The sequence below is a fragment of the Alosa pseudoharengus genome, unplaced genomic scaffold (genome assembly GCF_046254945.1).
Source record: "Alosa pseudoharengus isolate Yale_2024_CS ecotype anadromous, Long Island Sound unplaced genomic scaffold, YU_APseudo_1.1 YU_APseudo_1.1_scf_22, whole genome shotgun sequence".
Classification (NCBI taxonomy): domain Eukaryota; kingdom Metazoa; phylum Chordata; class Actinopteri; order Clupeiformes; family Clupeidae; genus Alosa; species Alosa pseudoharengus.
Window position 1 is genome coordinate 8,626,163 of NW_027468680.1, and position 27,558 is coordinate 8,653,720.

Consider the following 27,558-nt stretch of genomic DNA (forward strand, 5'->3'; position numbering starts at 1 on the left):
GTAGGCCTACTGCTTTTTACTGCAGTAACTTTACAAGTTGGCACCCCAAGCCAACCAAATGAGGCGTGGACCTTAGCCTACTGGAGAAAATGTTCTCCCCATTATACATGAACGCACCAATAATCAATTGTGTCAACAACAGGGTTGCTGTGCAAGTATGAAAAGAAATTGAAGAGGAGTGGGGTTTTTGATCGGTGGTGCTTTTGGGAGAAAGGATGTGCAGTGTGTGTTAAAACCAGGGCTCTGCTACGTTTTGTTTCAGAGAGTGAAATAAAACTAGTAGGCTATACCAAAAGGGGATGTTTAAAGTAAGATCCAACTCGACTTGATGTGCGTCATTACCACTATTCAGTTCCAACAACATAAGCATAAGCAACAGATGCAATGATACTTGCATAGAAAGAGTTCAAGGCTCATGCATGAGCAATGTATGAACACGGAAATGAGTTCCGATTAGTCTCAAGCGTGACATACAGCAGTTTTGTGGTCAAAGTACAATCACGATTCATTTACTCGCTTCGTTTGGGATAATAACTGATACACTACACTTCCCAGAATACGGTGGGACTTTACAAGTAGCTTATTGGTCACAATCTGGGCTACTCCTACTCTGACGAAGGTCTTGCGACAAGTGGTGTGCGTTTAGAATTGACCATCAAGTTGAGATGGTGCACATAATCCTAGCATTCTGGATTTTAGGTTGAGAGACGTTTGTATCATGGCTTTGAGCAGCAGGGAGTTCTGCCTAAGCTTTAGTAAGCATGCAAAGGCAATGGGATTTTATAAGCGGGCTTCTGAGGTGGTAACTCAAAGCAATATCCCAAAGGTTCAGCGGCGGTGGTTTTCAAGTGCTACTCAAGAAGAAAACAAACTGTCACCAAGTGACCCAGCATGCTCAAGTGCGATGTCGTCGAAAACTAACTCTGTACAGGTAGGTAGGTCCAAAGCAAATCAACTGTTCTGGTAATAACTTTGGTATGTTGTCAAAGAGCAATGTTAGCTCCGTCGCTTTTTTGTCAGCCCATTATAAGAAGTCACTAGTGTAGGCTAATGAAGTTTTACTTGCAGACCATTACTGTAGTAATGTAGGCCTACTTATTTTCTCATGACTTGTATGATCTTATCTTGTCATGGTCTGCTACTGAGAGAAAACCTGTTAGAATGTGTCAATTGAGTATGGCTTTGCAATAGATGAAGACATGGGTTTATAGGCCCAAGTTTTTTAAGCAGCAAAAGTTTTTTGAATGTCACTCCATGTAAAATCAGCCAGGAAAATGGTTGCATTTTCTGTGGACTACAATGATGGTGGTGGTGGTGGTGTGTGTGTGTGTGTGTGTGTGTGTGGGGGGGGGGGGGGGTTGTCTAGTGGGAACATAATGTAAAGATGGAAGTGGAAATAGCTGGGTATGATCATATATGTTACACTAAATTTAGTGTTACAGGGGGTCAGACTCATATTAGGCAGTGGGCCGTAATTGTTAGAATGAGACCTTGTGAGGGCCGTCATGGTTATTATAATTTTTCTGCATGGGTATGAGTATAGTAACATGGGGTTTGTTTGATTATGCTCCTTTACTACACCCATTGAGCAAACAAGCCAGTTTATCACAGCTGTCATATTGCTCTTTCTTTTTTGAAACCCAACCTTTCATGTCAGTCTTTCTCTTTTTCAGCAGCATGGAGAGTATATGGCTACGCCAACATAATGTAGGCTAGCTGTTGTGCATCAGGGATGGGCAGTATTTATGATAAGTATTTAAAATACATATTTTAAATAGATGTCTTCCATCCTGCAAAGTTTGGGCTGGCTATGAAATATGGCTTCCCAAATGTGTGTTCTTGGTCTGTTAAACTGAAGGTGTCCCTAATTTCTTTAAAGAGAGACATGTCAGTGCAGGGCAGTGGTGTAGTCAAGTTAGCTGTAGTGGGTATACTGTGATCAACCCCAAATGTTAATACGTATCCTTGCTTATGATGCTTTTTAAGTGTGTATACTGCGTAGTCCAGCGTATCACGTAGACTACACCACTGGTACAGGGTGAAAAATACCTTTTTTTGTAGGGATCAACTAAGTTAATTCATGTAGGTTGGTTGGTGTGGAAAAATGCTTTAGCCTATGGAAATTCACTGAATTTCACTGGGTTTTCTGATACTTTTCTAACTGATTTTTCCACTTAGGTCCCTGCAGGCATTAGACGAGTGTTAAAGGCTGAGACCTTGCCTTTTTCAGCATTCTTGACGGACTCTTTTGGTCGGAGGCACAATTACCTGCGCATCTCGCTGACTGAGAGGTGCAATCTTCGCTGTGAGTTTCCTGTGTAACCCTGGCAGTCAGTATGTTAATCAGTGCTCTCATTTGACCTTGTATTCAATTGTTGAAGTGAAATTCAAATAACTGGACTAAACACCTTAGTCTAATCTCAACTGGGTGCTGAATCTTCCTGAGCGTCAATATAAACGTTATGAATAAGGGAAGCTTAAATAGCCTAAAGCAGAACTGTGATTCCTACCTTTATTCATAAAACATTTCTATCAAGTTTCTATCAATCACCTCATAAAGTTTATATCAAATGAAATTCAAACAGCTGATTAAAGCTTGTAATAGAAATGCATGAAATGCATGTAGGTGAACTTCAGAAGTCTATTACATGCATGTGTTACCAGTAGTGGCTGTGGCTGGACATTGTAAAAAACCATAAGGCATTTTTCTCAGTTTCACTGTTTGTGCAGATACTGTTCTTTGCCTTAGTATGGCAGAGTAGCCCACATGAAAATACCCCATGGAAATACCCCATACGATATAGACAGTTGCAAGCTATGTAATCTTGATTTAACTGATTTACCTGAACCAACCTAAATGTGGTCAATTTCTACATTCCGTTGCAGCTATAACAAGAGAGCTCGTCTACGGAAAACAGCACATTTCTTTATCTGTCGAAGATCTGTTAGATCACAATATATGAAAAGAAATAAAAACAATTGTCATTTTTGTTTATTCACACCATGGATGATATCTATTTAGTAGTGAGTCCTTATTGCTTTCTGCAGGCCAGTACTGCATGCCGGAGGAGGGGATCAAGCTGACTCCTCGTGCCCAGCTACTGAGTACTGAAGAAGTACTGGCCCTGGCCAGACTCTTCGTTCAGGAGGGCGTGGACAAGATCCGCTTGACAGGGGGCGAGCCTCTTATCAGACCGGATGTATTGCATATTATCGGTGAGAAATGGACTGTGGCAGGCTGGGTGGGTGTCACGTCAGATTGATAACAAAAATGGCGCCTCATGGCACTTGACTAGCCTCTAAACCTTTGGAAATGTCCATCATGGCTGTTGGTCTTGGTTTTGACATTCTCCACCTGTTAATTTTGGGGACTGAAGCTCTGTAGACACATCCTTGTCAGTGCCTTGTCAGGATAAAAGGATAAAAGCGTCTGCTAAATGAATACATGTAAATGAAAACGTATCCTTGAACAGGACTGAAAATCTTTTGAAAAGATAGAGAAGGTATTTTCAGTAAACAGTTGGAAGTACAGTTAACACTGCCAACTGATAAATTGCTGCAACTGAGTTGTCAGTCAAACCTCTGTCATTCTCCGTTTATCTCGCACCTGTATGGTACTATTTATTGTTACTCAAAGCAGTGTTTCTCAAAGTGTGGTCCTCAAGCTATCCCAAGTGGTCCTCCACCAGACGTGGTAAAATATAATATAGATAAGTTGTTTGCAATATTGAACCAACTTGTATGTAAATCCAAACAGTTCTGTAACACTATGCCTATGTAAGCTACACCAGTTGAAATCATATGGATCCTCTGACACAATAAGCAAGGTGCAAAGACAATAAGCAAGGTGGCTCAGTGAGTAGGCCTACTGTGTAATATACTGTTGAAGTAGGTCTACTAGAGTTTTTTTTTATTATTTGTTTTAAGTGGTCCTTGGTCTGAAAAGGTTTGAGAAACACTGCTCTTAGGTCTTCTTTTGCATTGAATGTCCTCATTTGTAAGTAATTTAGGATAATAGTGTTAGCTAAATGAATAACTAAGTCCAAGTCGGAAATGTTTTGACTGATTATTGCAGATTTACCAAGCAGTGACCAGTATGGCCAAGCTGTGTCTGACCATTGCTAATCACTGAACATGTCTTTTGAGTACCACATGATGCCATCAGTCGTCCATAATTAGACATGGCATAAAGGGCCATTTGAACGGTGCATTTTTAGCAGTAGTCCACATAGGATAATGCCCATCATTCATAGAAGCCCCTAATCTTTTTTTGATGCCTTATAATGCCTTATGATTTTTTCATTTTTAGGTGAAATGCGGAAATTGGAAGGTTTGAAAACCATAGCCATAACGACTAATGGTGTGAATTTGAGTCGCCTCCTTCCTGGTTTAAAGGACGCTGGGGTGGATCTACTCAACATTAGCCTAGACTCTTTGGTGCCCGCCAAATTCGAGTTCATCGCCAGACGAAAAGGTAAGGGCTTACGCACCTGTTCATATTAACTTCTCCGCTGTATCGATGTTGCATGTTTTGTGCATCTTGTTGTCATTCAAGCGCTGCAAAAAAACATCTTTATGATTGTATTTAATATGTTAATAGCAAAAAGTATTTTAATTGTCATTGTGACATTGTGACATGTTTAAAAACATATGTGTCTAATGTTTACTGCCATTACATTAGCACCAGCCCACAATGTGCACGCCAGGCAGCTAGAATCGTTTTCATGCTTGATTCAGTCACAGACAAGCGTGGCTGGTGTGTGAGAAATGGAATGAAATGGATGAGGAAGATGCAGGAGATTTGAGCGAAAATGGCACAGGCATGTGATCTGTCTGCACAAAAACTTCACAGAAGTTCATAATGTCATAGTTCATAGGGTCGGTAGAGAGCTTGCTTAAGCACACAGCATTGCTCAAGCACATGCCATTGCAAAGTGTGTGTGTGTGGATGTTATTGAATATTCTGGATAAGACTGCAGTCTGCCTATATGTACTTGCTTTAGCATATCATTTAAAATCTGCATAACTGCTCTACAGGGTTTCATAAAGTTATGGAAGGCATCAATAAAGCCATTGAGATGGGATACAACATAGTCAAGGTAATGCTGAATCTAATGTATTGAGACTGGATAACTTTGTCTTCATTTGTCATGGTCTTCAAACTGAGCATTGTTTATTTGGCTTTTGTTCATTTGTGAATCATGTGCTGTTCACTTGCGCCGTTTTCCTGCTGCAGGTGAACTGTGTGGTGATGCGTGGGCTGAATGAAGACGAGCTTCTTGACTTTGTGGCTCTGACAGAAAAAAAGCCCTTGGAAGTCCGGTTCATTGAGTACATGCCCTTTGATGGTGAGTATGAGGTATGATAATTACATTACATTACATTTGGCTTACGCTTTTTAACCCCAAAGCGACTCCCAACAGGAAAACAATCAAGGTAGTGTGCGATAAGGACAAATTAGCAGTAAGTGCTACTTTCATACAGTCAAGTGTCATTTCTAGTCAGGTGGTAAGTGCAAGAATTAGCAAGTCTAGTTGTAGGTAGTGCTACGAGTGGAGATACTCTGGAGAGCTGAGACTTCAGAAGTTTTTTGAAAGTAGATAGGATGATAATGATGATGTTGATGATGATGATAATGTTCTGTCAATGCTGCTGACTAAGTGATGTTGATTAGGATCATTTGTTTTTTGAATGGTTCCGAGGTTGTAAACTTCCAAAACTTATTTCCACTTCCACTTATTTCCACTTCTCTAAAAGTGCCTTTTAATTTCTGGTAATGTGCTTTCTAATGCCTTCCCAGGAAACAGGTGGAATTTTAAGAAAATGGTGAGCTACCAAGAGATGTTGGACCACATCAAGCAGGAATGGCCAAACCTGGAGCTTCTTCATGGTGCAGAGTCTGACACTGCCAAGGTCAGTCAGCTGCCACACATTTGTGGCTTGTAAATGCTTGCGGAATATTGAAACACTCACAGAACTGATTGTCTTTAGACTTTTCCTCAGCCACAATAGAATGGCATTTGATAAGATGTATGAAGGCAGAATTCTGTCATAAATATGAAGCGCAGAGTATTGCAATTATTTCGCCCTATAGGATAAAGCGGCGTACACATAGGATAATACAATGGCACTGATTCTTTTTCAGTTTGCTGTTACCCCGAGCAAAGGCGTGCACAAGCGGCCACTCACCACTCAACTAACCCTTGTGCATGGCACAGTCAAAGTTTAACCATGTTGAACTTTGACCATGACACATGATAGCGGCTACTATTTTGTGGCAAGCACAGCGCATACTGCTTCCTATATTAAAGAGTTGGTGTGCCCAGGTTTTCTCGTTTAACCTTTGATAGTCCCTAAAAGGTTGAAAACACGATGTGGATAACTTACTACGTTACTCCTCAAGGTTATGTTTCCTCTCACAAATTGAATCATTTTACATACTGAATGAGAACAGTGTTCACTCAAACCCAATGACTGCATGTTTACAGCAGTGGTCAGCCTGGGTATTGCAGTCTAAAGTCCAGGCCCCAGACAGGTAAAAATGCTGTCAAGTTTATACTATGGACTGTGAAGGGCAGACCTCACTAGCATTTGAAATAACCATTCACCATCACCATGACACTCACTCTCATAGAGCACCTTACCATGCATAAAGAATTACAGGCTCAGTCCCTGCCTTGTCACTGCAAGCGCCTCATATCCTGCTCCAAGTTAGTTTGCAGCAGTCAAAGGAAGAAAGCTGAATAGTGAGTCAACTGTGTTCATTAGGCTACACCTATCTTTAGTGAATTATGTGTGATACACTGGCATTTGGGGGTGGCATATTCCTTTTTTGCCATGATCACTGAATTTTCTGCATCCGTTTGGTCAATGGTGTTGAGGGGTGCACCAAATTGTATGTAGAAGTTTTATTGTAATTGGATTTCAACATGTGGTCATTCTCCCTTAATTACTTGCCTGAAACTGTATAAAAAAATCTGGGGAAATGTAGGGAGGGGATTATGTTTTCTGTTGGATGTCTCCAGTTGTGTTTCTCCCTTTTATAGATTTACAAAGTTCCAGGCTTCCAGGGCCAGATTGGTTTCATTACTTCCATGTCAGACCACTTCTGTGGCTCCTGCAACCGCCTCCGTATCACAGCAGATGGCAACCTTAAGGTATATATACACCGATAGCCATGTTTTAACATTCATTTACAATGTAGTCATAACTTTTCTTTTTGTTTTGTCAGTGCCTTTCACGATCAGCAGCTAGGTGTGGGTTGAGGGTTGTACTGGGTAGTTTAGCTAAGCTGGCTGCCATTCTGCGTTCTATGGAATGCTTGCACAAACCTTACGCCATCATCTTGGATGGTTTCACATCCTTCTGTGAGTCAAATGCATGTGATGCTGTGGATGAGGCAAGGCAATTGGCAAGAGGAGGACTGTCATTTCTGTGTATGTGTGAAAAAGTAGTTCCTCTGTCAGTTGTACACTGAATTGCATCAGGTCACATAAAACACCACAAGGTCATGGAATATGAATGAAAGTGAACTCAATGAGTTAAAAGGAAACATGTTTTAAAAAATTGGCATGGGAAATTGTCCTAGGTTATTGCTAGATTAATTCCATCAAGTTACAAAAATTGCAGAGTGGAGAAAATTGCACTTCAAAACATTTGTCTTTTGACTGTATAATGGTAAGCTGTACCACTGATTTGAGAGACAAAGATTGATCTTATATGATCAATATGATATATATGCAATGCAAATAATGCAAAAAAATGTTCTTACATCGCCCCATAGACTCTGTCGCTTCCAATTTCTGCTCTGCCTTTACAGCCATCAATAAAAATTTTATTTTCAACTTTAGTGGAGTATGTGACATACAGATTTAGTCTGGCAGAGTATTGGAATGCACAGTGTATAGTGCTTGGCTAGGGACACAATAATTATGTGTCCTCAGTTATGTGTTATTATTATGTCTGATGTCTACAATGTCTTATTGTATCTATGTCCCAGTTATGTCCCTTTGCATTTAAAAGGTGATTAAAAATCCTTCCATTCTTAAAAATCTGCAGGCCCACAACTAGTTCAGATTTCAAATTGTGAATCATAATGAGTCATTGTGCACAAAAGGCTACAAGGCTAAAGGCTGCACAAAATGCTAAACTCCACCCATGTCTGTTGTGTGCAGGTGTGTTTGTTTGGGAACTCCGAGGTGTCCCTGAGAGATGTACTCCGCTCTGGAGCCACCGACGCTGAGCTGCTGCAGATCATCTCTGCTGCTGTGGGCCGTAAGAAGAAGCAACATGCAGGTACTTTTTCTGTCCTCAATCTCTAATGCTCCTAATTCATGCTCAGATGCGATTTGTGGCTCACTACATTATGTTACAGATTTCCCATGATGCAGTAGTATAGTCAGTGCCAAGTAATCCTTTTTGAGATTCATTCCTATTGTCAATGTCCCCGATTCTACAATTAGCATACCATTTACTAGCTTTAATGGCTGAGAGTCTGCCCTTATTGGAAACCAACAATAATACAGCAGTGTTCCCCACAGAATTGAATTCCATTTGTGGTGGTTGGTTTGCAGAATTAACTTGAATACAACAGTTTTTAACAAATTAGCACAGCGTGGTTATGATGCTAACCAGATTTAAGCACAATTTGGTACAACCTGGAAACTCATTGTGTGGTGGTCAATGTTGATATTGTGGTGGGCCGCCACAAATAAGTCAATGTATGGGAAACACTGTACAGTAATAGACCGGACTTGTCTTCACAGAGATTTCCACTCAGTTCTTCCACCAGGTGGCAAAATACTAGCCTCGTGAGGCCATCCTGATCTCGCGAGCTTCAGGGTTTCACTCGCAGATCAGTCTGGATACTTTCCGTTAAAGAAAATTTGGAGCAGTTCACCAAACGAACGTCCAATCAGCGTTGGCTTTGAGGCGGGTTGAGGTGTGACGCAACGAACAACATGACTGCATCCACAGAGATGAGCATAGCTATCGCGCAAGTTTTATTCAAATTAGAAAGTATTCCTGGGTAAACTGTGAAGCTATGAGTCTCAGCCATGCAGCTGGGAGGAATGAACGACACAGACATCCTCCACGGCTGATTCCAGTTCATAATGGAGGAATATACTATCTTCAGAAGTGTAGGGCCTACCGTGAAAACTTGATGGGAATTGTCGTTGATTAGGTTCATAAATGGTAAGTTAAAACATCTTAACGTTTGTCACGTTACCTAACTTAATTGTATGTTAAACGGCATTAGAAGAATACTTTGTTCATCTAATTGGTTGATTTGGCCCGTCGATAACCAACAAAGGTGGTGATAGACAGATGGTTTATCCAATCAGCTAACCAGTATGTCCGCCCCTTCCCAAAAGTTCTTCAATGAAAAGTTCCCAGATGGATTATGCGGAGCAAATCCATCTGGCGGAGTCAGGTTAGCAAAATACACCTGTTTGTTTCATATGGATCATGCTGATAAAATACAGCATTGAGAAACATGTGTATCATGCAACTGCATTTATAGAACCTTTCAACAATAAAAACAAAAACAATGCTTGAACGTTCTATTTGGTTCCCAATCTACTTGTGGGGCCAACTATGATGCTGATAATGGAACTCTCTTGAAAGGTAGATCCAGAGAGGGTTAAAGCGGAGCTAGTAATCAAGAATCTTTGGTAGATCCTTTCAAGAGAGTTCCATTATCAGCATCATAGTTGGCCCCACAAGACTTCCTTTTTAACATTCCATATGTTATCTTAATGCAGAGGAAGTAGATTGGGAACCAAATAGAATGTTCAAGCATTGTTTTTGTTTTTATTGTTGAAAGGGTCAACATGTATTCCATTAAACAGATTCATGTTTAGCTTAACCTATTTTTGGCTTAGAACCATATAGGCTACATGGATAGACCAAATGTGAAATGGAATGTGGGATGGGATGTGAAATGGCTTTCAAAACAGATAAAACTGTTGTATTGAATTTAATTGTTCTGAATGGCAAAATAAATGCTAAATTTTATTCCTTGTAAAACTATCCAGACCCACAGCGATATTGGCATTTTAAAGGTTACACTGCTCTCTTTCGTTCCATTCCATTTAAAGGTATTGCTCAAGAATGCCTTTCACCAATTAACGTCAGTCGGACTCTGCCCACTTTACAGCACCTGCAACACTGTGCATGCACTTCCGTTATCGTTGTGAGATTCCATTCTCAAACTGCGGGGGGGGGGGAGGGGGCTTAAGTTTCACTTATCGTTACTATTCAACTTTCACTTGCCTTTGTTACACACCTAGCTTTCACAATATCAGCTCTATTCAATAGTTTAAGGGTCCACCCTAATGAATTGTTTTATGGATAATATATAGGTTTCTTGATAGATTTTCCCCCCCCACCCTTTTTGTAGCTGAGATCATTGAAATGAATGGTCGTATGCCTGTACTTCTCACCCGTAACAGTTGGTGGCGGTAATGCACCAAGCTGGTATGCCATCCAACAGTAATGTAACAGAGGACGAAGCCTCTGTAGACTGCCGTTAAGCCAAAGAATATAGTTAGGCTCCCCGACCTGTGCCAACCTACTGTACCTGGTTTGTAGATGTTATGCCAACAATTATATGTCTCAACAATGAGCTGAGGAACAGGAAAGGGATTTCCTGGAGATAAAAACATTCCACCAATCATTTTACTATGGGGAATAAAATACCCACAAACCCCTGCACACTATTGTGTGAGACGTCATGTTTTTTTGCGTCTCTGCATCCTAAAGGATTGCACACGTGGGAATTGCAGCAATGGGTTGCATCTTGCAGTTGCTGTGTTTATATTAAGAGTCAACCTCTATAATGCCCTTACACGACAGTTGCTTTATTGTTTGGAATAAAATAACTTTGTTATCTTTGTGTGTTTGGGCAGTATTTCAACAATCATTTTACTGTAATCTCATCAGTCTACCAATTTAAGCAACTATTGCTGGAGACTTCCATACCTTGGCAACTCCTGTGCCGCTAGGGCCAGTTGAGTGGGGCGAATGGGATGATTTGGCATCAGACTCCACAGTGGCGTTGTCTGACAGGGAGAGACCGTAAAGGGCCGTTCACACCAGGAACAATAACTATAAAGATAGCTCTAACTATAACGACATTAGCATCCACACTGACCAATGATGGTAATTTGATACCATAGATTTAATAGAGACCCAGTCAGACCAATAGTATGAAAAATCAGGAACAGAGTTTATTTACAATGATGCGCATCAAGGGAGAGACAGCATGACTTCACCTAAAGATCCATCAGCTGCTCTAACTAGACAAGGAAATAGTTAGGGTTTAAGTATCCTTCCAGGCTGATGGGAGATGGCGTTGGTCATTCCATCTCACATGGACTACACATAATCAGACCCTGAGCCGGAGCAGATAGCTACTGACGCAGCCATGGAGAACAGTGAAACACTGCAAAGTCATAATATTTCTGCTTATCTCTAAACACAGTCACACACAGATATACACAGGGACAGTACAGATATCATACAGTCATTACATAGAATCATACTTTTAGTATCAAAGTGACCCACTAATGAGAAATGCAGAACATTAAACCACATATTGGAATATTGGACATAATGTTCTAATCCACTTTCTCTCACCAACGACTAGGAAAGTCTGTCCTTGTCTTGATTAATTTGATGTCTAAAATTTGATGGATTCTGTCAGCTTTTTTATTGTTACATTTGGTGTGCTGACTGTTACTCAGAAACAATTTCATGCCGTTTGGTACAATATTGTCATTTCTACAAAGCTTATTTAACCAATGGTGGACCGGCTGCAAACATGCTTTCTCATAGATGTTAGTTGCTTGAGACCAAGTGAAGTTTTAGTATAAGTATATATACTCTTTTGATTCTGTGAGGGAAATTTGGTCTCTGCATTTATCCCAATCCGTGAATTAGTGAAGCACACAGGTGAACACACAGTGAGGTGAAGCACACACTAATCCCGACGCAGTGAGCTGTGAGGGGTTGGGTGCTTTGCTTAAGGGCACTTCAGCCGTTCCTACTAGTCGGGGTTCGAACCAGCAACCCTCCAGTTACAAGTCCGAAGCCCTAAACAGTAGGCCACGGCTGCCCCTCTGGGACTCTCCCTTCAGTGTTCCCTTGATTGACCTGAAGCTGCCATCATTCAAGATTGGCTAGCTGATAGACTTGGCCTCAATTAAGTGTGTGGGAGAACTAACTACCCTGTCTTTCAACCCTGCTTGTGAGCAGTTTGTAGCAGGAGATTCTAAAATGGTGTTGTCCCCCAACCCCTTTCACCAGTGTAAAGTACTGACATTTGACCCCAGGTCGGAGGTCATTCTGCCTACAATGATCCTGCCTGTTCAGCAAAAAGATGCTTGACTTCTCAATTCATGTCCAGTCTGACCTCTATGTGTCTATGTTGAACACATGCATGCTCTTAGGACAATGGCACAGTTGTTTGTGTGTTCTGGGGCCTGTGGGGAAAAAGTCTCCCTCTGAATGGGTTCCTGTTGTGTGTTGTGTTGTCGCCCCAAAGCAATGAGAAAATACAAACCGTTTTCTTTCCATAATAATATTAGTTTACTGAAAGTTGTACAAAATCAAAGCGGCCACCGTTCTATTTGACATTTTGTCACTGGCAGAAAATGAAAGCCAACAGCACCGCGATATCTGTTGACAATATTTTTCATCAAGCAACACTTGGACTATAAACTAGTCTTTACTCTTCCTACCAGCAAATATAATTACCCAGAGAGGCTGCCTTTGCAATGCATTAGCACAAATTTGTACATCTTCACGACCTGCCAACCCCTGCTGTGTACAATATGCAACCCATAAATTCACAATAACTTGTTGAAAATGCAGTTTCTTTATCTTCTTTACTCTCCCTCAGGAATGTTCAATATCTCTAAGATGAAGAACAGACCCATGATCCTCATCGGTGGGTGACATTGCTTTAGGTACTGTCTCCTCCATGTTATTGTTTCTGGTCATGTACACTACTGTTCAAAAGTTTGAAATCACACAAGGAAACTCTGGAATAAGGTGGAAATAGAATATCATGGGCACCTTGTTAAGATTAGAGATAACCATTTTTGTATAAATAAGACATTTGGGCTTGATCCTTTGTTTTCAATCCTCCATATTCAGTAATGACAAAATCTGCAGTATTGCAGCTTGACTGCTTTACTGCAGTCTTTACCTACAAAGCTCTTGCCCAAGGGTTTTGGATCAGTATGTGCAGTATCTTTCTCTTTTGAATTTTGTCTTCCATCAATCTTAGATCAATTTTTTATAACCTCTGCCATTCCAGAATATCTTCATGGTTCTAAGGCTGGTGTTTTATGGGTACAATGTAATAAAGCTTTTACTTTCCAAAGCCGGACATTTTTCACCTCTGTCTTAGAGCAGTGTTGTAGTACCAGCACCACCATGAATTATTACCACAATTTTGTTTGACTGTGACTAGTGTCAGTATCAGAACCTGATCAGAACTGAGACCCTACTCTCCTCCTCAGGTGGATTACCCAGAGTGCTGTTGTCGGAGCCAAGGGGGAAAATCGACTCTGTTCCAGACCACCTTCATTTATCAGAGTCCAGTGTCCTGTCATCGACCCCAACAGAATTATCCCTCACAGACACTCAAGATGCAGGTCGCCCTCTGGATGCAGGAACTAAAGCACCAGAAATGCATAGATTAGTTTTGGCCAATGGAAATGCTGAGGTCACTCAGAAGAGAACATTTGTCGAGGCCAGTAGTTGCTCAAGAAACGGGGAAGTGACCGTAGGTCCTCTCAGGTTTTCTATGTCCAGAACTCCGTTGTCAGGTGGAACCTCTGATTTAGCTTCCGAAATGCACACAAATGAAAAAACAAACACGCACAACCTGCTTGGCCATGATGGCCATGCTGCACTAAAGACTGCTGCTTTTTTGCGCCAAGTTTCTGCATGTCTCCCGGTAGCGCCCTCCAGTGTACAGGGCAGTTTTATCAAGCAATCACCACCACTACTGCAAAGAATCCATCAGACTCATAGACAAGCTAAAGATGCCAATCAACAGATGAAGACTGTTAAAGATGCCAATCAACAGATGAAGAGCCCCCCAACATCCGATGTGTTGACTCACACCGATGCACGGGGTCAAGCCTCCATGGTGGATGTGAGTGAGAAAGGCACAACACGGCGTTCGGCAACGGCCAGTGCCAACGTGGTGCTGGGACACCGAGCTTTCGACTTGGTGCGAGACAACCAGCTGGCCAAGGGTGATGCGTTAAGTGTGGCGCGACTAGCGGGCATCATGGCTGCCAAGCAGACGGCCTCACTCATTCCTCTGTGCCACCCTCTGCCGCTTGACCATGTCTCTGTCTCTGTCGAGCTACAGGAGGATGGACAAACGGCCGTTGTCACTGCTACCTGCCGCACTACAGGCCAGACTGGTGTGGAGATGGAGGCACTGACGGCTGTTACTGTGGCAGCGCTGGCCCTTTATGACATGTGCAAGGCTGTCAGTCGTGACATCATCATCACCGATGTCCAACTGCTTGCCAAGACAGGTGGTCAGAGAGGAGACTACCAGCGACACCAGACTTGAGTTCCTGCCCCTTCACATCGTCCTGCTGTTGAGATCACTGCCTTTCGTTAGTCCCAAGTGCACATAAAATACATCCAGTTAAAAAGACCCAATATAATGCAGGGAAGGTTAACAACAATGTATGTATGAACATCAGATTTAGCAGTTTCTTGTCAAGTAAATATAGGTTTGATTGGCTTTCACAGAAGCCAATGTCCTGCCCTCCCATATGTCTTTCATAACTAGTACAAGTTTTACTAGACAGACAACTGAGCACAATTTAGTCATCGTAGTTGAGCATTATTGGATTCACTAAAACAACACTACAGCCTGCCTAATATTATGCAAGATGATTTGTTTGTAGGTAATTATTGATCATTATAATTGTAATATCAAATCATATGACTAATAAAAAATAAATTACAAAGTTTCTGTACCTTTTTGACTTTACAACCCATAGCAGTGCTAAAATGTGATTGACTTGTCAAGGAAGTGTTATATTAGTGGCATGAGATGATAACAGGGTTTAGCATGCTCTTCTGGCCTTAATATGTATTGTATTTAGTTTTTTGCAAATGTTTATATCTGAAGGAACTGAAGCCATTTTGTTGACCAAAGTGCAGTCGAAGTTGGTGGAAAAGGATTAAAGTCAACAGACTGTAAAATCTATTGGAGTGGAGTCGTTTGGATTTTTTGATCGACTATAAACACTAAATGACAGTATGTAGTATAATGCTTCTTTTGGATTTTTATTCAATTTAATGGTCTTTGCCGATCAGATCCAGAGGGCCTATAGTACCAGGTTATAGGCTATTACATTACTATTATTACTATGCAAAACAATGTGTTGTTATATACCCATTGTATTAGGATGGCATATGTTTTTGCAAAATGGTAAAACAAATTTTATCTTAAGTTTTTTGTTTGGCGATTTTATTGTTCTTTTGATGCTAGCTGCTGACAGAACCTATTTCATATCTGACATTTAAAAATAATTCCCCAAATATGGTGTGACACAGGAGATATTGTCGTCAATAGATCTTCCAGCCTTTGATAGAACTAATCATGTAGGCTAAGAGAATGGGTTGGCATCACTGAACCTACCCCTGGACTGGTTCCTATTGTACATGTGAAATAAATAAGTATCTTTTTCAAGGGTTGTGGCACAATACCCTGAAGCAGCCTAGAATTTGTGGTTGGGGTTTAGGTGGAGGCCACTATATTACTTAAAATAGTGGCAAGAAAACCTGGAAGAAAAGTGTGAAGATTCAGTAGCCTACTATTTCCTGACTACACCACAAGATGCCGCTATTTGCTCACCTAAAATACACTAGACGCTCCAGAAATAATTTTAAGCTCCTATTATACACTCAGTGTCACTCACATCATGTCTAATTGATCCACAGAAATCAAAGTTATGATTTAAAAAAAATGTGGTCCAAAGGTCCAAATAACTATATCTTCAAACTCCAGCTCTCCAAAACTAAACAGTTAAATAATCCAATCACAGCCAATGAAACATTGTTTATAAAGCATAAAGCCTAGTTAAAGCCTGCTTGTTTCAGTATATGTGTAACCAGTAGTGGTAGCCTGAAAGGTTGTGGGTTCAATTCCCGGCTTCCATCGTTGTGGCCTTAAGCAAGGGACAATGGCCCTTGTAATATAACTGACATGTAAGTCACTTTGAATAAAAGCATCTGTTAAATGAATAAATGTAATCAGACCACATCAATGGCACATAGGCTTTTTTGCGAGATTTCTCACATTGTGTGGCACAGCTATTGCATAAAGAAACAGCTTGGAACAGTTATTTTTTGTATATTGTATATTAAGTATATTTTTGGGGCTTTTTTTGCCTTTATTCGGATAGGACAGTGAAGATAGACAGGATTCGAACCTGGGTCCCCGTGGGCACTTGGACCCGTACATGGTATGGGCGCTGTAGCCTGTTGCGCCACAGCGCCCCCCAGCTTGGAACAGTTCTGATTGGTAGAGAGCAAGGTGTAATGTTCCCCAAATGCTTTACAGTAGACGAGAAGACACTTTTAAACACCAAAGTAATTTATTGAAAAACAAAGAGTACAACAGACAAATGTATCAGATTTACAGCTCTCAAAACAATGTACATAAAGGGTGTGGATTCACTGATTAATCATGTCAACACTGTAATCAAACACCATAGCTCAGCAGGAAAAACAAGCATATTCAGCACAGAGACTAATAGGCTAGACAACTGCTCAACAATGCCTGTCCTTGTTGTGACAGTAAAAAAGTGAACGCACCCTGCCCTTAACTCCAGACATATCAGAAACCAGGATTATGTCAGTCATCAGCGATGTCTGGAACGCTACAACACACATCAATAGAAAACGTCAATAGTGTCTTGTATTGGAGCAATTTTACAATGCAGTACGTGGGGTGTATGCAGAGATTCTGTTTAGTTCTGCCTCCACATGAGCCAACATTCTATTCTATTTCTCAGGAGAGGGGTGGCTGTCCTCGTTCATTTAAAACGCATAGCGTTCAAAGTGGTAATCTCTTAATTTACAACAGACTTCTCAATTTGTCCAGTGTTCCTTTATGATATGAACTTGAGAAGTACAGATAAAGACCAAAAATGTGAATCAAGACTGGATGCCACATGTGTTCCTATAATATTCCTGACTACTATCTGTAGTCATTTACATTTAAAATTACCAGGTTTTTTTATATAGAGGCGCAACTTGTGACTTTGGTCTTCTTTAAAACACTCAAAGTTAAGATTTTCATCAGTCTCCAGTGGTTAAGAAAGAAAAGGACAACATTGAAGGAAAGAAAGGACACCACAAATTTTCATTAGGAAATGCATTGTCCATCAATACACTCTCACATTACAATAAAATATAACTACTGAGAAAACCATTTTATTACCGCCATCACTTCTAAATAAAGAAATTAACAAATACTGCCATACATATTGCTGTTTTTCTTGTTTTCATGACAAAGACTTTTTTTCCATTATAAAGCACTTGAAAAAGCTAAATACTCGAAGCTGTGCATGTACAAAGGGGTTTACACTTCATGGCTTATCCACGTCTCTACAGATTCAAACAAATGAACAAAATGAGAAATTGTACCACACTCTCTTTTTTTGGTATTAATTTGTGTCTTCTCCACAGTCCACCCGACTGTCAAAAACATGTAACGTAACGTCATTACTGACTTTTCATTTAACCCTCCATGTACTTTGTTAATACACGTCACGATAGTCAAACTCCTTAAAAATAACATTTCAACAATAACATAGTTGTTTTTTTCTACTTTGCTAAAATTGTCTATTTGCTGCACCCAGCACAACAAATTGATTAGGATTCATTCAGTCAAGTGACCACCACAAAAAGATCTACTCTTTTTTTCTCTGTACCCTCTTCATTAAGTTCCTTCGGAATGTTTAAGTAAACGATCAATGGATACAAAAGTTTGAATTCTCTGATATGCATTTCACTTGATTCCTTTCTGCAAAATGAGAAGACATTTTTGTTTCCTCAATGGCACACAGTGTATAATATCTGTCCCAGCAAATGTTATCAAGCAAATTTCAAAATGGCTTCCATCAGTACAATGTACAGGTCAAAAGTGCAAATCCATTCCGTTCAAAAAGATTCAGTAAGATGTACACATCTATGTCTGAGATGTTTAACTTATCTGCATATACATATACAAAACATTATATTTACAAAATATGTAGTTAATATTGTAAACCACAGTGGCTCCCAAAGAAAAGGTCATATTGCCATGTCGTAAAGGGTAGAAGATTTGACCTGTTGTATCTGAGCATGTCATCTCACAGTACAAAATAACTTTCCAATCAAAAATGACTGTGTGCCGCGAGTCTTGGTAATGCTTGTGCATGAGCAGGTCCACTCACATAGATCAAAAAAAATCCCTGACGTCATTTTTTTAATTCTTTATCAAAGATAGAAAATTGATGCAAAAGTATTTATCTATGCCTTTTAACCCGTCAAAAGTACAGTGTTGTATTTGTAGGGTTATATAATTATTTTTTCTTTGAGACACTGAATGGTGGGCTAAACCAGCAGAGTTTAGACGAAAAGCTACATCTATGACAGAACACAGAGTCACAACAGAGGACCTGAAAATCTCAACACAGGGAATATAAAGGATGGGGTGTGGAAGGACATGTAGAAGGATATCTGTCTCTCTGTAGTGTCCAGAGTTCTTTCTTTGAGGATATGCTGGAAATGTGAGACTGCTGCTGATATATTTTGCGTCTGCGTCTTGTATTTTCCATCCACTCATGCATACCAGTGTCAGAATGTGACCTTTTGCACAAAAACTTGGATAAAATTCAGCTCTTCAACATCAATTTCTTTTGTTGATGCTAATAATAAAATATTTGGATTTATATGGCTATGTTTCAGGTATTATTATTATTATTATTATTATCATTATGTTGTTATTGTTTCCTTCTTGCCCTTCCATAGGGTTGTCTTTGATTATCTGTCTCGGACAGTATATCAGATGTTCTGAGATGAAATGCTGAATGTCTGTGACTGTATACAGTGTAGACAAGAATATAACCTTCAGGGGGAAAATCACAAATTTATGGAAAAACAAGCAAACAAAACAAATAAAGTAAAGTGATTTAGCCCTTGAGGGTTCTATTGATCACCAGAGGGTAAAGGCCTCTGGAGCGCCCCCACGTGGCTGGGGGGGGGGGGGGGGGTTCTGTGACCCATATGGCTGAGGAGGGGGTTCCTTGTGAGGGCTTGGGACATTCCTGCTCTTTTAGAGAGCCAGGAGGGTGGGGGAGTTAAGCGAATCAGAGGACTGGTCCCCTCCGCTGCTGCTGCTGCGGCGGTGGGCCTTTGAGCAGGACTCGGACGACGGGGAGGGGCTCTCCGGCTCTAGCATGCTGGGGTAGGTGAAGATGAGGCTGGGTGCGCTGGGAGTGGACACTGGGGTGGACGCGCCCACCACCGGTGTGTTGAGGCTCTCGCCATCCGAGCAGAACATCCCCCCTCCCATGGAGATGGGTTTGATGACGGACGGCTGGAGCGCGCCGACCTCGTCGTCATCTTCGTCATCTTCGTCGTCGTCATCCTCCAGAGGCTCCTGCTTCACCACGACTGGGTTGAGGTGGGTCATCTGGCAGCGCTGCCCCATGGTCCGCATGGTCAGTGGTAGTGGTGCGCACTGCCGCGGGTCGACCTCATGGCGGTCCTCGGGAGGAAGCTTGCACACGGGATTGTGAGCGACGAGCATGAACTCCAGCTTGTCCTTCTCTTTCTGGAGCGTCTCAATCTCTTTCTGCAAATCTGCCTTCTCCTCTTCAAGCTTCTCAGTCTCCTGGTGACAACATTAAAAGGGTATATGAGCATCTTTCTAATGTTCATAAACATCTTTCTGACCAGTTTTGACATTAAGCATTTGTTATTCCCAAATATTTCAAATGGGGTGATCTACCACCCTGCAAAAATACATTTCCGATAAATTATCAAGCACCCATATGCGCGCGCACACACACACACACACACACACACACACACACACACACACACACACACACACACACACACACACACACACACACACACACACACACACACACACACACAAAATACTGCTAAGACACTCCAGGCTTTATATTCACAAAGCATTTCATCTTGCCACTAAGAGTACTTCAAAGTCACACTAACAGCAAGATAAGAAATATAAAATGCCTGTGAATATGGGTCCTTGGGTATAACATGTCTGCTTTACCATGTTGCACCATTAAACTAGTGGGGGCCTGTGGCGTTTACTTACTCCTTGAAGCATCTCGGTGAGCTCTCTCCTCCGATTGCGGCACTTGGCTGCTGCAAGTTTATTCCTCTCTCTTCTCACTCTTCGCTTCTCCTCCTCCTCTGGGGTCAACTGAGATCAAATAATAATGTTTTATTATCCCACTCTCTCTCTCTCCCCCTCCCTTCATTTATCTTCTCGATCTCCCTTTTCTCTTTCTCTCTCTCTCTCTCACACACACACAATCATACATACACACACACACACACATTTCCCGACCTTGTATGTTTAAATTTGTATTTATTTTTCCTGGTGCAAGATGAAACCCGCTTTAAGACAAATAATGAGAAAATAACAGATTGAGGAGAAAAAAGAAAAAGGTTTTGTGACCTTCAACTGAACTGAAATTGGCTGAGACAAGAAGAGGGCTATTAAGAGTCGCAATCAATCAAGATATTTGAGAAAATGTCCATAACCCAATATTGATGTTAAATTGAGCGCAATTCTTTCTAGGAGAAATAGGTGAGACAAAGAAGAGATCTCATTTCAATGTTTCCTCTCCTCTGGTCAGGGCTCTAGACAAATTTTTTCCACTGGTCACACCTACAGATGGTCCCTTTTTTAGGCACAGCATGATATTAATCAATGATGTTGCACGCTGATTGATAGTTCTCTGTATTTGTGCACCATAGTTTTGCATTGACATTTGCATATTATTTCAATCTGAACATTGTTTCACAGCCAAAAACAGTGGCTGCCAAAATATATAATCATTTAAAAAGAAAATGTAACCAAAAAGTTCTGGAAGAAAAGCATGAGAACATCATGTTTGTTTCTACATGTACTTAATGACTGTTGACAAACAAACAAAAAAATAACTCAAATCTGTTTTGTTTTCTTGTTTGTTTTTAGTGCAACATGAATTGGAACCGTCAAATATCGGAATTCATGGGACTTTTTTGCCTAGATATATCCTGCTTTCTATCATACCCTATGTTAAGGATGAGCTTTTTATTTGAATCTAAAATTCAACTAAAAAAAAATAATGCAGTCATCAAGTCTTTTTACAATCTCAGGGTTAAACAAACTCAAGCACATGTTTTCTTTCAGTGATTTGAGACAATAGTCCATAGCCTACTTTTATCTCCTCTTGTTTAGACTGCTGCAATGAACTTGTGCTGTAATCAGCCAGACTACCCTTCCACGCCTTCAGATGGTACAGAATGCTGCTGTACACCTTTTAACTACAGTAAATCTAAAATAATTATGCCATATTACTCTGATTTTATGATCATTACACTGACAACTAGTTTCATTTTGAGTAGATTATACTGTATATGTTTACTGTTCATTTGTTAAGCTGTAAACAGGCTAGCCCCATCTTATATCTGTGACCTGACACACCCTCACTATCCCTCCACTGAGGTCATCTGATAAACTATTACGCCACATCCTGAACAGTTGTTGGAGGTGAAAGGTGGCCACACCTTTTCTGTGGTTGGGCCACAGTCTACACCTCCATGGGCCAGATATGTAAAAATGTGTGTAAACTTGTGTAATCACCCACAAACAAATGTGCAAGCTGATCCACGAACGGTGTGGACTGAGGTTGGCTTCTTTCAAATATGCGTTTGCCTAAATGAATATGTAATGTGAGACGTTTCTATCTAGGTGTAGAAAATACTGCGAGGAAAGCATGTAGGTTAATTTAGTACATGTGATTCCTTTTTACAAGGGCTGTATGTACTCTGTATGTGTGAGAGTATGTGTGTCTGTGTGCCTTTATGAGTGTGTGTATGTGTGTATCCATGCCTCTGTATGTGTGTGTGTGTGTGTGTGTGTGTGTGTGTGTCTGTGTGTATGTCTCTACTATTTCAAAAAATAATCAGAATTGTGTTCCATATGGTGCATTTTGTCCGTCTTAAATGGGTCAGGGTTCTTATGTTTATATTTATGTAGTTTAGCAGACGCTATTGTCCAAAACAAAATCTTATGGGATAGAACATGTAAGATCCAAATAACACATTTTACTATTAGTTGAAGTCAAGAATATGTCTGAAAAACAATATGGAACATGGAAAATTGACATTTATAATAGGACATGGGTATACACTTTCCTACCAATATGTTTCCTAATAATAAATAGCGCTGCCAGTGGATGGAATGTTATGCCTGCAAACAATGTGGTACTGATGTAGCACGTCACATTTGGTCAACTTTGAACCTCAGCATAACAAGATACTGGCACATGAATGTATTGACTGCCAAATAGGCTGTTGGCAGCCATTTTGTTGAGTGAGACCAATGAACCTTTAAAAGGTGTGATATTGAAATGTGTCTGTTGCAACGTCCCGTATGGACTGAATTCGATCAAATTCGATGTACATCCAAAGAATGTTGTTGTAATCCGTGTCAAATGTCATGAAGTTCACACCGTCCTGTCACAAGGTATTGGCCATTGAAGTGCTAGATTTTTGCATTGACATCATTCACTAGGTGGTCCACGGAGCAAATTAATGCTAAAGGCCTAGGGTTAGGGTTAGATACATTATTCTGTGAACCAAGGACTCATTGTGGAGCTAATGTTTATCACAAGCAAGCTCAAATGCAGTGACAAGGTCACTAATCTGCTCAGGGTACAGAATAAGGAATATCTATGGGTGTCTACGCATGTTTAACCAGTCCACAGTCCAAAGCAAAACATACTAGAAGAGCCCTGGCCTAATCAACTAACACAAGCAAGCCAACTCGGATTCAGTTTCTCAGGAATGATTAAGGGTTTGTTTAACTCAATAAAATCCAAAACTCAATGACATCACTTCCACTGAACATAAGACACACCAGAACAACCCATAGGCAATGATGTCTTCATAAGAACTGTCCAATGTAACCTTACCATTTGCAATAAAACCTCAGTATGTGTATGATATGGATCAATTTACCTCACACTTGCTCAGCCACCTCACATAACAATCTGACAGTGTATTCCAGGGCATCTCAACCGTCCCTAGACTGCCTTGCCCAGCTTGAGTGATTTCAAAACGTCTTCACTAACCAATCCCTCTATTACTACTATTATTACAATTGGACGAGTGGATTTTGCGTAGGCTACATTTTTCGCTCCTTTAGCTCTACATGATTGCCCTGCTGTGTGTGTGTGTGTGTGTGTGTGTGTGTGCGCATGTGTATAATGAAATTGCCAAGAAAGAATCTGAATAAAAAATAAGTCACCCAAAAGTGTCTCACTTGCTCATCTCTCTTGCGTCGACCACGAGCGTCCCCGATGGAGCGGATCACTCCTGGTCGGGACAGCGCTGTGTGGCCCAGGAGAGCGGTACCGCTGGACACGGGGAGCCCGTACGGATGTGAGCGTGTGTATGGGTTGGACATTGAGGTGATGACTGTGGGTTGAACCATCCACTGCAGGTCCTGGCTGGTTGTGATGGCATTAATAGTGGGAATAAAGGCACTACTCGAGCCCGGCATGTCGACCCGGTGTTTCTATTCATGAGAGAAAGAAAGAAAGAAACAACAAAATGATGAAACAGTCTTAACTAGAGAGTTGCATAGATCACCATTCAAAGTTATAATATAACCCTAAAAACATAGCATTAATCATCAGGAAAATTTCCTGAAACCTGTCCTCTTGAGCATTGCATGGCATTGTCCTAATCTGTAGCCTACACAGTGAATCATCACCCTAGTGCAGTCGCATGGTATGCTTGACCTATTGCAGCCTAGTAACACAGTTTAGTGAATCATACAAAAAGCCCACAGTCTACTGATTTCACAATAACCTCCTGTCCATGATGCAATGGGAGACTTTACAGACAGCGTTAGAATTATGTGGAAATCCATGTGTGTTTTTGTAGCCTACTGAATAACACACCTGTTTAGCCTACTATATTTCCTGTCTGAGAAAATGGAGGAAGAGCAGGAGAACTCTCATTTTACGCGCAATTTAACGACCGCTTAACTGAACGATTTTAATTCATTTTGAGGCTAACACTAACTTCATGCCATTTAAATATATTGACAGTTTAAAACATTGTTTTATACGTCCATGTAAACCTATACTTGTAAGTAGCCACTGGCTGATTGTTGCATCACATTGCGCTGTCGGCTTGCCTCGCTTGAAATCGATCTGGCTGGGACCAAATAGCAATAGTAGACTAACCAGTGCAGAAACTACTTCTGGCCTAACAGTATTAGTGGTTGAATATGCAACAACGCATGTAGCCTACCCTGAAAATGATTGATTAGGCTACATTCGTGTCATATGTGCCGACAGTAGGTTCCACGTGTTACTCATCTAAACTACTGGGGAATATGCCTTCCTTGCATTTGGCCGCGCGCGAGATGACTAATCCCGAAGGTATGCCAAAGACCGTCGATTCCAGTAAGACGGGAAACAGCACGATATTTAAGGTGCAGGCAGGGAAAACAGAGTCTTGGCAAAATATTCCATGTGCCACACAAAGAGGAACATTCCACGACGTTCACGAATCCCGTAACAAGAGGTTGTCTGAACTTGACGGGAACTAATTCCAGTAAACTAAGGATGGGGATGAGAGTCATTTCTCGAAAAGCTACAAAGGACTGACGTGGTTAAATGGCCTTGCGAAAAAAGAGCAACCTCATAAACTAATAGCCTATGGTTATACGTGTAGGCTAATTGCATAGATGTCAGAATTTTATTAGGGCATGTTGGAATTAAAGCCTGAAAAAAAAACCTTATTTAAGTCAAACTAAACGCCCTATTGACGATTATAAAGACTTATTATTGGCTAATAGTCGTGCGTCTAAAACACTCTATTGTCTGTTCTAGGTCTATCTCAAGAAAACAAAGTGTTTCCACATCATAGGCTACCCTGACAATGATACCCTAAAAATAATGCCATTACTTTTCTCCTATTGCGAGATGAATGTAAACTTAGTTTAACTTTTCATGGTGCGGCAAACCAGTTCAAGAACTGCATGCTTGGCTGCTCAGAGGCTTAATTGTTTAATCAGTTTCCCTTGTATGTGGGGATAGACATCCTATAGACGTGTGTTGTATTCATAGGCTAAATCAGCGCTATAATTTAAGAAAACATTTGACAGATATGTTCAGTGCATCTGAAAACATTTGTTTTCTTAAGGCTGCACACAGCTAGACGTAGAATAGCTTCCGCCATCCTTCGGCTAACTACCATATTAGGTGGACAAAGCCTATTTGGGAAGCTGGAATTCACAGTTGTGTGGGCTGGTCTAGACTTAGGTGCCGTTTCTTTTCAAGGCCGGGGTACTACTACAAGGATATAGGTAACAAATTTTGCCCACATTGTTTTTGCAGTAGCCTAGGCTATGAACAGTCATCTTCATATGGCCTAGGTTACGCACCCTTCCTAGATGAGGCGGACAAAAAGACAAGCATTTTAGGCAGATGTACTGAAGATATCTGTTGATACATTCTCGCCAACAACCCATAGACCTCAAGCGCAAAAGCTCGAAAATTGCTCTTGGCTTGAGAAACATATGCTGAGTTTGAAAATGGCCTCTTCGATTTCTATAAGCAGACTTTCCACCTCGACTAAATTCAAGACCATGTTTCAGTTCCTTTTGGAAAATATGTGTCAATACAAGCCTGACAAACGCATGGAAACGCACGTTAACGTGGTGTAATTTATAACTCGGACATTCTACCTAGAATCTCGCCTAAACGAAAGTTAAAAATTCTAGGCTACTGCACCTACTATACATTTTGTAACCTACTCTGGCTATGGCCCGTGAGGCGCAATAGGATACAACATTACACCAAGTTCAGATGTCAGACAATATCGACCTTAATTACCATAATATTTCCAGGTGATGCGCTCACCGATCCATGCCACAATCTGAGCGACATCTCTCAACTAGTGACGGTGACCAGATAGAATTCCATGTTGGCTGATTTTGAGCGCATCACCGAACAACACAACAGATTCCAACGGAACTCCGGATAAAGCACACATATTAAAAATATGATTTGGATTGGGCACCTATAGAATATTCACAGGGACACAAAATTGCCACGTCTCCGCCTATTTGCACTCGCGTAAATGGTGGACAAAATCGCGATAAGCACAACCATGGCACATTATGCCAACCTAGAAGTGATAATCAGTGGAACCGAATTCCTAAATAATCAATCACTCATGTTGTAGTCTTTTATCAGGCCATAAAACTTTAATTTATCCTAGGCTTCCTTTCATATTTGAATTCCACACATGACCAATCAATCTGTTGCTTAAGATAGCCTACCTGATAGCTTGAGGTAGAAATCGGACTGCCGATACTGCTGCCGCTTGTGAAGGATTCTGGCTGTGCCGGAGACGCGCTGCTGCGGGAGGATGTGTCGTAATTCCCGGGGTAGTCCTGGTACATGTTCCAGGAGAGAAGGGAGATTTCAGATGATTACTCCGGTGTAGGCTAGTCTACTCAAATCGTCTTCGCGGAGGGAACAGCCTTTCCAAGTAGGTTACACCGACAACGGAATCCCTTACTCTCAAGTAAAGGCTGAACTAAAATGTAGCCTTAAATATGCTAATCTACATCCAGAATAGCCAACCTAGAATTTTGAAATGTTAATTGGCTGGCTCCTAAAACGATACAGAACAGGCCTATCCGTTTACATCTGCTTTACACATCAGGCGTTCGCTCTAAAAACACAAAATATATCCTTTGCGATGAAACTAGCCTACTTGTTCCTTTCGGTATAGTGTTGTCTATTTGTATACTGTTGTCTCAGGTGTTGTACCAAACTTGAGGAAAGTCATCGAGGCACCTACTTTCCGCAGCCAGTCCAGGGTTCGCGTGGAATGTAGGCTACTGTGCGGATGAATCACAGGGACGAGTTCAACGTCGTTCTTGAGCTGTGAAAACTTTAATTCTTTTTTTCTTCTGTAGAGCAATTATTGTCCTGTTCTTTTCTCGACTGCCGCACTCAGATAGCCTATGACTCACACACTGACACTATATTCTGCAACTCTGCTTATCAACGCCAACTTCACTTGGTACGTCATCGTTCGAGGGCGTACACTAGAGCATTAAGCTTTTACACACTTTGGCCTATAAGATGAACATCTTCAGCCAACATTTTATTATTTTACAAACATATATTTATTTATCAAAACATCGTATATGTATGCAACCCTATTCTTTGAGACATTATT

At 41.0% G+C, this 27,558-nt stretch overlaps 2 protein-coding genes across 5 annotated transcripts; one reads left to right on the plus strand and one right to left on the minus strand.

Annotated features, from left to right (window-relative positions):
• Nucleotides 1–523: 523 nt before the first annotated feature.
• On the plus strand, nt 524–15,010 carry mocs1 (molybdenum cofactor synthesis 1). 2 transcript variants are annotated; one of them, XM_076300421.1, is made up of 11 exons: nt 524–931; nt 2,179–2,305; nt 3,049–3,216; nt 4,310–4,474; nt 5,038–5,099; nt 5,237–5,348; nt 5,801–5,913; nt 7,047–7,157; nt 8,175–8,295; nt 12,905–12,971; nt 13,530–13,667. In XM_076300421.1, the coding sequence occupies exons 1-10, from the start codon at nt 719–721 to the stop codon at nt 12,958–12,960; spliced, it is 1,248 nt and encodes a 415-aa protein (XP_076156536.1). In that variant the 5' UTR covers nt 524–718; the 3' UTR covers nt 12,961–12,971; nt 13,530–13,667. The 2 variants fall into 2 exon arrangements, with proteins under 2 accessions (XP_076156536.1, XP_076156535.1); XM_076300420.1 differs by having other exon boundaries at nt 526–931; nt 12,905–12,952; nt 13,530–15,010.
• A 2,458-nt stretch (nt 15,011–17,468) lies between these two features.
• On the minus strand, nt 17,469–27,353 carry fosl2 (FOS like 2, AP-1 transcription factor subunit). Of its 3 annotated transcripts, XM_076300425.1 has the most exons (5): nt 27,175–27,353; nt 26,648–26,761; nt 23,597–23,866; nt 20,390–20,497; nt 17,469–19,930 (listed from the first exon to the last, which is right to left on the minus strand). In XM_076300425.1, the coding sequence occupies exons 3-5, from the start codon at nt 23,849–23,851 to the stop codon at nt 19,370–19,372; spliced, it is 924 nt and encodes a 307-aa protein (XP_076156540.1). In that variant the 5' UTR covers nt 23,852–23,866; nt 26,648–26,761; nt 27,175–27,353; the 3' UTR covers nt 17,469–19,369. The 3 variants fall into 3 exon arrangements, with proteins under 3 accessions (XP_076156540.1, XP_076156539.1, XP_076156537.1); XM_076300424.1 differs by having other exon boundaries at nt 23,612–23,866; nt 26,648–27,353; XM_076300422.1 differs by having other exon boundaries at nt 26,648–27,353.
• Between the last annotated feature and the right edge of the window lie 205 nt (nt 27,354–27,558).

Coding starts and splice junctions, on each gene's coding strand:
- mocs1 (XM_076300420.1), top strand. CDS start 719: ATGGCTTTGAGCAGCAGGGAGTTCTGCCTAAGCTTTAGTAAGCATGCA. Junction 5,100..5,236: donor TGGGATACAACATAGTCAAG/GTAATGCTGAAT, acceptor TTCCTGCTGCAG/GTGAACTGTGTGGTGATGCG. Junction 5,349..5,800: donor TGAGTACATGCCCTTTGATG/GTGAGTATGAGG, acceptor ATGCCTTCCCAG/GAAACAGGTGGAATTTTAAG.
- fosl2 (XM_076300422.1), bottom strand. CDS start 26,770: ATGTACCAGGACTACCCCGGGAATTACGACACATCCTCCCGCAGCAGC. Junction 23,867..26,647: donor TTTCTACCTCAAGCTATCAG/GTAGGCTATCTT, acceptor TCTCATGAATAG/AAACACCGGGTCGACATGCC. Junction 19,931..20,389: donor TCACCGAGATGCTTCAAGGA/GTAAGTAAACGC, acceptor TGTTGTCACCAG/GAGACTGAGAAGCTTGAAGA.